The 14050-nt window shown below is 36.7% G+C and overlaps 1 protein-coding gene and 1 long non-coding RNA gene across 2 annotated transcripts in view; one reads left to right on the top strand and one right to left on the bottom strand.

Annotated features, from left to right (window-relative positions):
• Positions 1-165: 165 nt before the first annotated feature.
• The window catches only part of LOC121239262, a 20123-nt gene continuing 6238 nt past the window's right edge, over positions 166-14050 (top strand). The window contains exons 1-3 of the long non-coding RNA XR_005935266.1: positions 166-178; positions 6677-6690; positions 13506-13511. This is a non-coding gene — a long non-coding RNA (uncharacterized LOC121239262). The remainder of the gene's footprint in view (positions 179-6676; positions 6691-13505; positions 13512-14050) is intronic.
• LOC121239260 (high-affinity nitrate transporter 2.1) lies at positions 3514-5621 on the bottom strand. The gene is made up of 3 exons (XM_041136469.1): positions 4752-5621; positions 4540-4655; positions 3514-4452 (listed from the first exon to the last, which is right to left on the bottom strand). The coding sequence occupies exons 1-3, from the start codon at positions 5559-5561 to the stop codon at positions 3786-3788; spliced, it is 1593 nt and encodes a 530-aa protein (XP_040992403.1). The 5' UTR covers positions 5562-5621; the 3' UTR covers positions 3514-3785.

The following is a 14050-nucleotide window of genomic DNA, read 5'->3' as shown; positions in this document are numbered from 1 at the left end:
TGATGTAATGGGAACTTGGGAAAACAAAAACCAACCTCGGTCGCTTATTTGCATTATTCATGAAATCTGTGTGAAAAAGGAAACATATTTTCTGACATGCATTGTGTGGACATGAGCTAAATTTTGTCATGTGGTCTCTGAAGTCTGAAAAAGAGCGATATTGAGAATCTGAAAAATTGTGCATTTATTTAGAAAGATGTTATGGCTTTTGTTTTCAGCATGTGCAAATGATCTGATTTTGTTTTAGTACTCTGTTTTATTTTGATATAACATCTGAAAACCTTTGGCATGGTGTATTGATTTTTGTATCTGACTCTGTCTCTGCTCTGCTCGATCTGCTCTGTTTGGGTTGGTACCAACTTCTCTGTCTCTGGGTGCACCCACTTTGAAAACAAAGTGGTTTATTGTGGTCTTTCCTGTGTGCACACTCGGGGCTCCAATAAGAATAAGGTAAAGATTTCACCTGTCTCTGCCCGGTTTGGCCACCGGAGTTAGCACAACCCTACCACGGGAATGAAACATGGTCTCTGCTCTGTGAGATGCTCTGTTTTGATGTGATGATGATGCTCAGGTTATGTTATGCCAAAGTACTCTGGGTTTTACTTGTCTTAAAACCATCGCTCTGTTACTTTTGAAAATATGTTTTGTTCTGCATAATAACTCTGTAAAATATTTTGTTCTGCATACTGTACTTTGTAAATGCTCATGTTTGCACGCTAGCATATGTCATCTGCTTACTGAGTTGTTGATAACCCACTCCCTTATCTTCATAATATTTTCAGATATTGTGGAGAGTCCAACTAGGAATCTGAATTAGGAATTGTGAGCATGACTAAGCTGAGGAGAGAATGTCTAGTACCCTAGGATACTACCGTTAAAAGAAGGATTTATGATATCTTTTAGATTTAATTATGATTTTGGTTTAGTAGGACTTATGAATTTATCAGTTTGGTATGATATGACTACCAGGAGATTTTGGACTCTTGGTTTATTACTGTTGCAGTAATGATTTTGTGGAGTTTATAATGTGTTTATTTAGAAGATATGAGATTGTTTTATGCTAATGAAGTCTTTGGAGAATTTAGATGTGTCGAGAGACATGTTTATAAGTGACAGGTAGTAATTCTCCAATCTATCCAGGTATGGGGCGTTACATCAGGTGATGATCTGCATGTAGATGGTTCAAAACATGATGCGGTGCTTACATAATCCATGATTGTATCTAGCATTACTATTTTGTTTATGCTTTCAGTTTTTCACTTTTGTAGCACATGACTTTCTAAATAAGTACTTGCGTTGACCTCTCTTTAAATTTTAATAAAGTACGCTTTTATTTATGTACTTGATGGAATGATCTTTTAATTATCTGCTTTAATTTTAAGTTAATGATTTAAAGAGGCTACTACCATTCGGTTTCTCATATTTTTCTAAAGTTTATATCATTCTTAATACTAGAGGGACATGGTGATACAAGAGCCATCACTGCTAAGAGCACTCTCATTGGATTAGCTAAAGTTAAAGTATATTTTTTTATGAATGTAAGATGAATTTAGCTTTTGATTATTCTATTCACATAAGTCTCTATATTGGAATAGTCATTTTTTCATTATATGACAATAAAATAAGATAAATGTAAGATGGATTCCGTCGCCTCCACTCCCGTTACATCCGGCCTCTCTCCAAGCCCCAATCGTCAACCGGCTCGTCTTCTTCCTTTTCATCGGCTTCACCGTCGTCTTGGGCTTCTTTTCCGTCAATGATTGGATCGAAGTCGCCAACTCGTTGGGGAAAAGATGAGGTCCATCTCTCGCTATCACTCCTCTCCATTTGCTACTACGAGAAGATGAATTTCAAGAATGGAGGCAGATGATTTCAACTATCCATGAATATTTCCAAGTTCACTGTCCCTTTTCTTGGTTAATTCTCAGCATTTTGATTTCTTTTCATCGTCTGGACTTACAAGGATATATTTCTTTAGATCTGTATGCTTGCTACGTTTCATAATTTCCTTGTTGACTTTTAAGCCTATGTATAAATGGAAATGGAATTGTTAAATCCGTGCATAAAAATGTAATAACTTGGATTACCATGTTATTTTTTTCTTCCTCTGTTTGATGGGGGTTCTGAGAATTCTGTGTTTGGAAGCCAAGAAAAAGGAGGAAGAACCTCAGAAGCATTGCTAGGTAAAAGTAGATAGGAGGGTGTGGTGGGGGATGCAGATGCGTGTGGTGCGATGGCGCGATGGTGCGGTGATGTTGTTGCCGATGAGACGTGTGGTGGTGTGGTGGTGATGCAGTGGTGGGTCTCTCTGGTCGAAGACGGGGTACTCAGGTTTTGGTGGGATGGGCGTCTAGTTTATTTGAGAGGGAAGAAGGGAGAAAGCCGTTGATAATAAAAGGGAGAGAGAAATAATTGATATAAAATGTATTTGATGTATGAACAGTTCCTTTCAAATTTGAAAATTATTTTAGAAGTGACTGTAACTATTTAGCTATTCCAATGTGATCACATTTTATAATTTAATAGCTAAATATTCAATGAATTTAACTTTTAGCTAATCCAATGAAAGTTATCTAACATCTTCATTTTCTTGTCAAAAGGTTTGCGCATTAGCTCGGGGTTGTCTCCTCCTATTATTTAAACACAAATACTTTGGTGAGTACTCAAAAGTTAGGTACCTAAACACCTAGTCCCGTTTGGATAGTTAGATGAGAATAGATGAGTTGAGATGATTTACGAATAGTAGTAAGATTATTAGTTGAAATTAGTTGAGATAAGATGAGATGAGGTAAGACATGATTTTTTTTTTGGTTATGAAAACTGTTTTTTCTCTGAAAATTTAGAAAGGTTTTTTTTTTTTTTTTCTCTGAAAATTTAATTCTTTGTAATAACTTTCTTTTTGCCCGCTCAGACCATGCAGGGAAACTTAGAAACTTAACAATATATATTGGGATAGGAAAAATCTAATTGTAAGCGATTATGCGCACTAATATGCGTACCCATTTAATATGATTAGTCAGAAAGTAGATTTTATTGAAAACTGTGCTAATTTGAATTTAGAATATAAATGCAACAACATTAGTACGCAGATTGGTACGCAAACTTGCTTGTATGTAGCAAAATTCATTGGGATAAGTAGGCCGTATTAAACAACTTGTAAGGCTGACATAGTTATTTTGTTTTTCGTTATTCTAGTTTTTAATTTTATCATTTATTTTCTTGCTTACTAAAATTTTTTGGAGTTCTTAATTGAAAAAAATTTAAATACTAAAATGATAAAATTAAAAATCTGTTGAATAAAAAGATAACGCTGTAAAATCAAAGGAGCCTCCTAATTAATTTGAAATATGAATGACTAATTGGTATTCGTATTAATCGTTATTAAAATTGATCAGGTAATTACTAATTTTTAATTAAACAATATTGTGTGATAGGAAAGAGACCATATTTATTTAGAAACTTGAAAATAACGACTCCAAACAGTGATAGGTCAACCAATCACATGGAAAGCCATTTGCAGAAAATTCCACACCAGATAGATGCATGCCATGCATTAACAATGCACAGATAAGTGCATATTACATTTGTATACAAATTCCAATAAACGATTCCACATGAATCTCTTCGGATATCTATAAAGGTAAGCTCCTGCTTCATCTGGTGAATGACTATGAATCTATCTTTTCAGAGACACACTCAGACCTGTTAGACAGCCTTTGTTCTTATTACTGGTCGCTCATAACTTTCACCATCATCATCACTTTGATCTTCTTCTCTTATGGGTACTAAACATGGGTCGGTGTTGAATCTGATGGAGTTGGAGCTGAGGCAACACGCTTGCCACGCTCTGACCGGCTGTTTTCTGCGAATTTGAGACTTTGCTGGTGCAAACCCTTCTGCTTCTCAACCTCATTCCACTCTGATGCGTAATAGAATTCTTCGGTAGACTTCACCATGTCTTTTGAAGGTGGAACGAACATGCTGCCCCACTGCGGGAAGTGAACCAATGTCACAGGAAGAGTGCAACACACAATCATGGCCCCCATCAAAGAAAGACCTGTTGCAGTCGAGAATGTTGAGCTTGTGAAGAAAACTAGTTGTGTCAACCCAGAGCCAAAGTTCCCACCAGCCCCAGTCAGGCCTGATATGATACCCAGAGATCGCCTAGAAATGAAGGGTATGATCCCAAAAGTTGCTCCACATGCAGCTTGAGCTCCAACAGAGAAGAGAATCATAGCCAATATGGCAACTGAGAGAGAATTGGCACGGCCAAGCCAGATGCAGAAGACACCTCCTAGAGTTTGGAGGATCCAGAGAGTCCAAAGCCTGCCCCTCATGCCAAAATATCTAGCTGTAAAGTCAGAGGCATATCCACCAAAGGGACGAGCAAGGAGGTTGGCCATTCCAAAGGTGGCTGCAATGATTCCGGCAGTGTGAAGCTTAAGATCAAACCTGACATATAGCCAACGTAGGGTTAGGATATATAATATATTGTGAGGAGTAATGCAGAGGAGGAAGTAGCTATATATAGTAGCTAACCTATCATAGAAATATTCAGCGATGACATTATCTATGCTCAATTCAACTCCCATGGAGTAGCCATAGAGGAGAACAAAAATCCATGTCCTATAGTTTGTGATCGCATACCACAACACCTGATTCATAAAAGAAAATCAGTTGAAATTCCTTGACTCTTCGAAAGACAGAAAAAAAAGAAGAAGAGAGAGATAAAAGAGTTCAAGAAAACTGACCTTGGAGAATTTATCTTTGGAAACATCACCCTTCTTCTGTAAGGTACTGAGGTTTCCATCAGGCAAGTCTTGGCCCAAGGTCAAGACCAAGATTCCCATAATCACATGAAGCCAACCGGGAATGAAGAAGGCTATCCTCCAGGCAGTGAAGGGAGTGGAACCAGTACGCTGAATCACGTCGTAAAGCAGAGGCATTATCAGTTGAGTTGCACCTCCACCCATGTTGCCCCACCCGGCAGCAGTGCCATTGACGAGCCCAATAATCTTGCTGTTGAACATGGTGCTCATCCAGTATTGGCACGACACGAACGTTGCGAGAGAAAATCCAATCATGAACCGGACAGCTATGTAGCCTCCAGCATTCGACACAAACGACATGCAGAAAACAGTTGGAGCTGTAAGCATAATGAGAAATACGCACCCGTATCGTGGCCCTAAGAGGTCACAAACTGCACCCATTACAAGCCTAGAGAAGATACTTCCCGAGACAGAGGCAACTCCAGCATTACCAATGTCTTGTTTGGTTAGGTTGAGGTTATCGCGAATGATGGGAACAAGGGGAGCGGCGGCAAAGGTGGAGACAAAACAAGTAAAGAAGGAAATCCAAGAAAGGTGAAAGGTTCTCATATGAGGATTGGCAAAGGAGAAAAGCTTGAAAACCTTGGCCTTGTGCTCAGAATCAACAGGTAAATCAAATTTTGCAGTTGTGTCCGTTGGGACAATGGGTGAAGCAACTGAAAAAGCAAAGCTTTGTTCTCTACCTGTCACTCCATGCATGGAGCTTCCTGGGGATTGTTCAATTCCAGCCATTGGATCACACTCCGAAAGAGGTTGGGAGAGCTGGGTTAATGGAACTATAACTGGTGTTGATATTGTATGGAGGAGGGATGATTGCACGGTATTTATACTGTGATAATAGTTGACATTGTGCAAGTTGAAAGAGCCAGTGGGACTCCCAATGGTTAAGAAATATTAATTAAAAACATAAATGAGAGAATCCGACCATTCGCCGCGTTTTAGGATGTTATAAACAGGAAAAAGCCTCATCGTATATCCCAAGGATCAGATAACCCTTTTAATTATATGCATGGTGCCGGTCTAGTTTTACTATCAAGGTATCCTGAGAATATTTTATTATTTTTCAATATTATTCAATATTTATTATTATTTTTTATTAATTTTTCACTATTATTCAAAGAATATCTCAAAATATCTCTCTCCTATGTATCGCAGAATACTCTATATGTTGCTTGATTACCTCGCCATTCTCACATGATCACGAAATTTATCTCAAATCATAAAAGAATATATATATATATATATATATATATATAACAGTAGGATGTGAATTTGCAACATAAATAGGTATTATCCGCGCTTATAACTACATATATATATATATATATTTATATGATCGGGAAGAAAACGATCGAGTGTAGTACTGATTATAATTAATACAAAATTAAGGTTCTGATCATACATTGTAATTTAATTATAAGTAGTACTCCACTAATGATTTTTTCGTCGTATACGTTCGTACATGATGGCCTTGATCAAAGAGCCAACAAAACTCATGACTTTATTATGTTAACTATTTTTTTCCCTTCTCGCTCTAATTGGGTAAATAATTTTTCTAGTTTCAAATTGATTTCGTTCTGTTCCGACGTTAAAGATCACATATAAGGAAGAAGGATCAGTTAATAACTAAACACCATTAATAGCGGGCCTGTAAATAGAATGCAGTGCGTGTTGTTTCCTTTGATGAATACACTAACTTGAGCTGTTTCACATACCAAGGTATCCGGCATTAGTTTCCTCGCTCGACCGTATTGCTCATGTGCTGCTACGTCGTCTTACGTACCATATTTATTCTCATTTAATCTTGTTTTAGCATGGTTTGTCAACTTTGCCTTTGTCTTCTCGAGGGGAGAAATCTGCAGTTTTCTCACTGCAGTACTCTCGACTATAGTACCGTAACATTAATATATTATTATTATTATTATTATTTTGTAACTTAGAGATTCAACAAAATTACAGTCATTTTAATTTTGATCATTTTTACTAACCAAATTTGTTGAGTCAGTTTTTGGCCAAATATTATTTTGGCATAAAAATTCACAACTCTAAAAAATTCTTCTTCGTCTCAATCACATAAGGCAGCTAGTCTTCATTAGTCATCATTTCAATGACATAACATCATCTTGTTAGAGTGTTTCAAGTTCTAGTTCTACAACATTATTATTAGTTGATGCCAATTTTTTCTTTTAAAATCTAATATTAACGTTAGAAAATTAATGTGTACTTTTTTAATAACGAATAAATATTCAAATTACAATTAGAATTAAAATAAATGAAAATGTCAAATCAATATTTTAATAAAATAGTTATAAATTTGAAGAGTCTGTAATTTGATGTTGTTAAAAAATGACTAGTTAAATTTATAAAAATAAATTATCTAGTTAAATTTTGGCTAAATTTTGTTGAATCTACTGTTAATGCTCAAGTAAAAGTCAAACAACGGGCAATCAGTTTGATGTGTCCCTCTCCTCTATTTCTTCAAGTTTAATTGAACTCTTCAAACAATATCATATATATAATTTCATTTTTTCCTAGGTATTAAAAAAAATGACGCTAGCTGTACTTTCAATACCTGAATGGTCCACAAAGTACTCCTAATTATCAGATTAAACAACACCTACTCGATCTTGCGTTGTAGATGGATTAATTATAGTTATAGTTGATGATGGAGACACAACTATATGTATATATAATTATAGTGCGTCTTACCCTTTCACGAGCTCATAGAGTTCTTTTGCGTTTTATTTTTGAGGGATTTTGGTCAAAATTAACAGTAAATGATGGCTTGTGGTGGAGAAGGAAATCAAGAGGCGCTGTACATGAGCTTGATATATATTTTGAAAAATAGGATGTTTCTTCATCGTCATGTATAGCTTATCATGCAAGACGTGCCTCCTTTTTGCACTTGTATATATAGAAAAATATTATTTTGTCTATTTAATTTGTTCTTTCATTTTGACATTTCATATATTTTAATTTTTTTTATATTTTTTTCTTTACTTAATAATTAAGGAAGTAAGTATTAATTTATTAATATTTTTTTTATATTTTTTAAAAATGTTTTAAAATATTAGAAAAACTAAAAAAAAAAAAGTCTTCGGTAAATGGAACAGTACTACTCTGGGCTCATATATATATATATATGAGGATTAAAGTATATATAAGACGTTGTCATCATGATGTTGATCTGCAGATTGCCGAGAAGGATTATTAATACTTATATAAGAAGTACCATTGGCAGATGTTTGCGTGTGTTTGAGAAATGATGAGCGTTTGAGATATTTTGCCACAGTACCGCAATTGTCGGCCGTACTTTTTCTTGTCGTCGGGTCAGCAAATTTTACCCATCAAAGGTAAATAGTTTGAACAATACGCTAATTATAATTAAAATTGAAATCTTCTATAAGGTAGAAAAAACTATACGTTGGATATATAAATCTCGGAAAAATATTTGCTCATCCCAAAAAAATAATAAAAAAAGAAAAATATTAATATGTCGCTTGAGTTTGTCTTCTCATTTTGACCGTTTATGTATTTAAATTTTTTTTTATTTTTTTTATTTAATGATTAAAAAAAATGATTTTTAATGCATGTATTGGTATATTTATTTTTTAAAAAAATTAAATATATTAAAAAAATATAAAAAAAAAGATTAAAATAAAAAGAAAAGCTAGGTGACATACTAGCAATACTCGTTAAAAAAAGGAACTTATGCGTATGTCAAGATGATAATAATGATCTACAGATTTGCAACAATATCACTACCTTTTGGTGCTTCAAACTAAAGAAAGGTAAGGCATGTTGGATTTTTGCAATCCACTTTAAACCAATTTAGATGTCCAAGGAATTTGGTATATATGGACTATAAAACAAGATTATTGGAGTACTCCAAATCTTGTTTTAATGTATTATTTATCTGCTAAATGGTTCAATCTTGTCATCTCAGTGGATGATATTTATCACATATGACATATTCATCATATACTTCATTGTTCTTAGAATGATTTCATAACAGTCATAATCAATACTAGGTTAGTTAAATATCTGAGTGATAATTTAATAACTTGATTGAGATAATTTACAAAAAGTGAAGCAACCCATTAATCGATCATATATAGCACGTGGCAGGGACTTAATTTTCTCTCTAATTTTGGGAGGCGATTAGGATTTCATTAGTGGCGTTGGCCGCCGGCCCTTCGTCGGGGACGATAGGGCAAGGTGGTGTGGTAGAGGGTTTTGATTGGCAGGTCGCGCAGAAGATGAAATCTAAGTCTGATCCTTCAAGTTCTTCGTCTGGGTTTGCTTTTGCAGATGTGGTGGTCGCGCGACCACAAGTGTTGCTTGAAGTTGATATCTCTTTTTGGGAGCAAATGTTCATTGAAGGGGAGATGTTCTTCTTGTTTTCCAGGAATGAGATTAAGCAATCGGTAGAGCCTTTCCAATTTTCTATGGTTATACAATTTTTAAGGACAAGGCCGTCGCTGGATCATGTCCGTGGTTTTGTTAAAAACCGTTGGGGGCTACGCTCTATTCCTGTGGTTGGCCAATTGCGAAATCCTAGAAACGTTCTTGTTTGGATTTCATTTTAGTCATGGCTTGCAGAAATTCAAATATTGCAGGGGTTCCTTACAGAATCTCTCACTGGATGCCAGATTTTGTTAAGGAGGAAGACTTGCCTTGGGTTCCTATATGGATGAGGCCGCCGGGGTTGCCCCTGAATTTTTTCCACTAGTCGATTTTGAGAAGCATTGGTGGAGGTTTTGGCCTTTTTTGAAGAGGGACAATGCGACAACTTGTGTCACTTGTTCGGAAGCAGCCCGTATTTGTGTTGATATTGATGTTTCAAAACCTTTATGTCATTCTTTTTGGCTGGGAACTTCGGGGTTGGATAATAGTTATTATCAAGAGGTAGTTTTCGAATCTATTCCTTTTTTTTGTTTATATTGTTGGAAGCAAGCTCACCATGAAAGTCATTGTAAACGGAAAGAAAAGATTAAAAAAAGAGGGGATCATGAGAAACAAGATGTGGGGACATCAGAGAGGCCAAAACAGGTATGGAAAGTTGTGGGTTCTTGTGAGGTTGAGAAGCAATGTATTGAACCAGAGGAAGAGATTGCGGCTGCCAATATTTTGCATAGAAAGGAAATTCTAGATGGGATTTAGGTGATCAAGGCAGAGGTAGAGAAAAGGTTCTCAGGATGTTCTATTTCTCTCTGGCACTAGTCAGGTTTTTTCCAAAAGTCAATTTGACTATTTTGTTGAGGCAAATAATCAGGTTGTGAGTCTGCCACTGAAGTTGGGTGGTGACTTTCTGAATGGAGTTTATGTGGGGGAGGATGTTGCCAAGATGGAAAAATCGAAAAATAGACTTCAAAGTTGGTTTGAGTTATCGAAGAAAGAATCTGATGAGGAGGTTGGTCCTAGGATGTTTTCTTGTCCGTCTCCGAGGAGTTCTCTGAAACTTATTGATGAGGCATTGGAGTTTGAATTTGGAGGATGTGCAAATAGGAATTATTTTGAGAAGGAAGGGAGTGAGAAAGAGGCTTTGTTTACGAGTTGTAGAGCGGTGTCGGATGGGGAACATGAGGAGGAGTTGAATGAACCGGCTATTAAATGTTTTGATTTTGACCTAGATATGCAAGTACCTTTGAAGAAATTCAAGGGGTAAGGAAAGAAAAGTCTATTGTTATTTTGGAGCGACGTACTCGCTCAAAGAAATTTCTTTAATTTATGATGAAAATATTGACGTGGAATATTAGGGGTATTCTTTCATCGAAGAGTAGGCTTCGGCGTATTTTAAATAAAAGTCATTCGTCTGTGGTGGCTCTCTTGGAACCTTTTCTTGGTGCTAATAAATGTAGTAGATGTGCAAAGTGAATGAAATTGCCTAAGTTTATTAATAATGCTGAGGTTGGGGGAAGATATGGATTTTTTGCGAGGATGATTTTGAGTTTGATTTGATTTCAATGTCGGACCTAGCAATGAGTGGCTAGTTTTCTCATGGCAGATTGAAAGTTCTTGTTATGTTTATCTATGCTAGCTGTTTTCGAAGTAAGAGAGTAGAGCTTTGGGATTTTTTGTGTGCACAAGATTCGGATGGCTGTCCATGGTTTATTGGGGAGATTTCAATATTATCCACTCTAATGATGTAAACGTTGGTGGTATTATGCAAGCTCCCCGTGGAAAAGCTGAATTTAATGCTTGTATTCAACATTGTGGTTTGATTGATTTGCCTCGTGAGGGGAATCCATTGTCTTGGTGCAATGGTAGGCTTGGGGGGACATGTATTTGGGCGAGACTAGATAGAATTTTGAGGAACATGAAATTCTTTAATATATTCTGGGATGTTCGAGTTGAGTATCTTCCGAGATCATCTTTGGATCATTTGCCGATGTTGGTTACGTTATTGCGGGAGCAAAATATGGTTGCACAGCCATTTTGGTTTCAACGAATGTTGGGAACTCATGATGGTTTTCTTTCGTTAGTTAATGAGGTGTGGAGTATGCATGTAGATGGATGCCTTATGTTTCAAATTAGTAAGAAGTTGAAGCCTTTGAAGTGTGCTCTAAGAAAATGGAAAATTGTGGTGTTTGGAAGAGTGGAGGTTGAATTATCGAACCTGGAAAATCGTATTGTGGAGCTGGAAGATTCTGTTTCAGCTAATTACTCTCCTCAGCTTGAAGTTGATTTGTTAAACTGTAAACATCAACATTTAGAATGGCTGCATAGGGAGGAGATTTTGAGTTGTCAAAAATCACGGGTTAAATGGTTAGCGAAGGGGGACTTTAACACGACGTTATTTCATGCTATGATGAGAGTTAAAAAGAAAAATAAGAGGGTTGGAAAAATAAGGCTGAACACTAGACATGTACTAGAGTCTTCGAACGATATTCATAATGAAGCTGTCAAATTTTTCCAGGCCATGCTTACCACGGAGACAATTTCGTTTGATGAAGAAGCCCTTTCCCTGCTTTTGCTGTCGGTCTCAAATCAAGAAAATGAAGCTTTAATTGCGCGGTCGTCCCTGGAAGAGGTAAAAGCAACGTTATGATCGACCCAGATGGACAATAGCCCAAGCCCGGATGGCTTTTTGGCTAGTTTCTTTATTCTTGCTTGGGATATTGTTAAGCAAGATCTTGTTGAGATGGCCATTGAATTTTTTGAGGGGAAGCCGTTGATGAATTTCTTTGGTGCCACTAATCTGGTGCTTAGTCCTAAAGTAGATGAACCGGTGGGTTTTGGTCAATTCTAGCCTATTAGTTTTTGTTCAGTAGTTTATAAAATTATGGCAAAGGTGATGGTGTTTAGATTGGCTATGTTGCTAAATCATTTTATTTCTCATGAGCAAGCAACGTTTATTAGGGGGATAAGTATTTTTGATAATATGACTATTGCACAGGATCTGATCTAAGGTATTAATCGAAAAGTGAGAGAAGACAATGTTATGCTAGAAATTGATATGGCTAAGGCGTATATAGGGTCAATTGGAGTTTCTTATTGGAGGTGTTGAGGAGATTGAGCTTTTCGGATAAATGGAGGAATTTGGTTTTCAATTGCGTTTCTTCTCCATTTTGTTTCTGTAATGTTGAATGGTAGTTCTCGGGGTTTTTTCAAGTCTTCTTGGGGATTCGTCAAGGTGATCCACTTTCACCTTATTTGTTTATTTTTTCAGAAGAAGTGCTGTCGCGAATGTTGAACAGGAAATTTCAGTTGGGAAGGATTAAGCCTTTCAATTCTTGGGAGAATCATGATTAACCATTTGTTATGTGCGGATGACTTCTTGATTTTTCTAATGGTAGCAAAGTTTCGATCCGAAGGTTGATAGAGGTAATTCATTTATATGAGGCTATGTCGGGTCAACTAATTAGTCCTCATAAATATGCAATTCTTCTCTTCTAATTTTTCGGTTGATAGGAAATTGGAATTGAAACGTCTTTCTGGCTTTGAGGAAGGCGCATGACCTTGTTCTTATTTGGGTATTCGGTTGCATGTGGGGAGAATGAGACTACAGATGTTTGAGCTGTTGCTTGTAAAAATTAAAAAAAAATTGGTGGGATGGAAAAGTAAGTTACTCTCCTTTGGTGGTAAAATTATTTTAATAAAGCATGTTTTGAATAATATGCCTATCCACATGCTTTCAGTTTTGAATTTGCCTAAGGGAGTTTTGTCGGCACTCAAAGAAGTTTTCTCTAATTTTTTATGGGGTTCTACCATAGAAAATAAAAAAAGGAAGTGGATTTCTTAGAGGAAAATTTGTTTGCCAGTAGAAGAAGGGGGACTTGGAATACTGGTTCAAACTTCTTTGCTTATGAAGTCTGCATGGAAAATTATTCAAAGCAATTCTTTATGGTCGGATTTTTTCCGCTGCTCACATTTCTTCAATTATGAATTTGAATAGGGGTTCTCGGTTTTGGAAAGGAGTTATGAAGATAATACCTATGGTGTTGGAAAATTCCCGCTAGATAATTCGTAGTGGAAATACTAGCTTTTGACTTGATAACTGGTTGGGAGATGGTTCTTTGGCAGCAAGCAGTATAGGGGACGTTGATGCTGGGTTGAAAGTAAGATCCCTCTGGTCTGAGTTCGGGTGGGATATTGTGATGTTGAGGTCTCTTGTTTCTGAGCAGGTGGTGGATAAAATTATTCACTCGGGTATTAAATTAAGGGCAGGAGAAGACATATGTATATGGTTGCCGTCGGCTGATGGGATTTTCTCTACCAAATTAGAGTGGCAGATTGTGAAGAAAAAAGGTGATAGTTGCCCTTGGTGCAGGTGGTTGTGGAAGGTTTTAGTGCAAAAAAAATGTCATTTTTCTGTTGAAGGGCTAGACGGCAAGCAATTTCAACTCATGAGGGTATCCGACAGCTGGGTATCCCGTTGGTTTCAAAGTGTTGTTGTTGTGTAGGCCGAGTATTGAAACATTAGATCATGCTCTTTGTGTGGGGGAGGGACCGAAAAAAATATGGAGATATTTTGCTTCTATCTGTGCGGTCCGATTACCAGGCTTTTTGACGTGGGAGGGGATGTTGAATTTTTGGTGGGGATGTGCGGCATCTTCATCTCAGGCTGGCTGGGTTCATGGGATTCTTCCTATTATTATTTATTGGGCTCTATGAAGGGCTAGATGTGCCTCTCGGATGGAGGGTGTTGTTTATGATTGGAGGGCCATTTTGCGAATTGTGAAAATAAATTTAAGAAACATCTCAAATGGGCTGCGGAA

The sequence above is a fragment of the Juglans microcarpa x Juglans regia genome, chromosome 7D (genome assembly GCF_004785595.1).
Source record: "Juglans microcarpa x Juglans regia isolate MS1-56 chromosome 7D, Jm3101_v1.0, whole genome shotgun sequence".
Classification (NCBI taxonomy): domain Eukaryota; kingdom Viridiplantae; phylum Streptophyta; class Magnoliopsida; order Fagales; family Juglandaceae; genus Juglans; species Juglans microcarpa x Juglans regia.
Note: the sequence above shows the minus strand (reverse complement) of the source record. Positions and strands in the feature narration are given on the sequence as shown.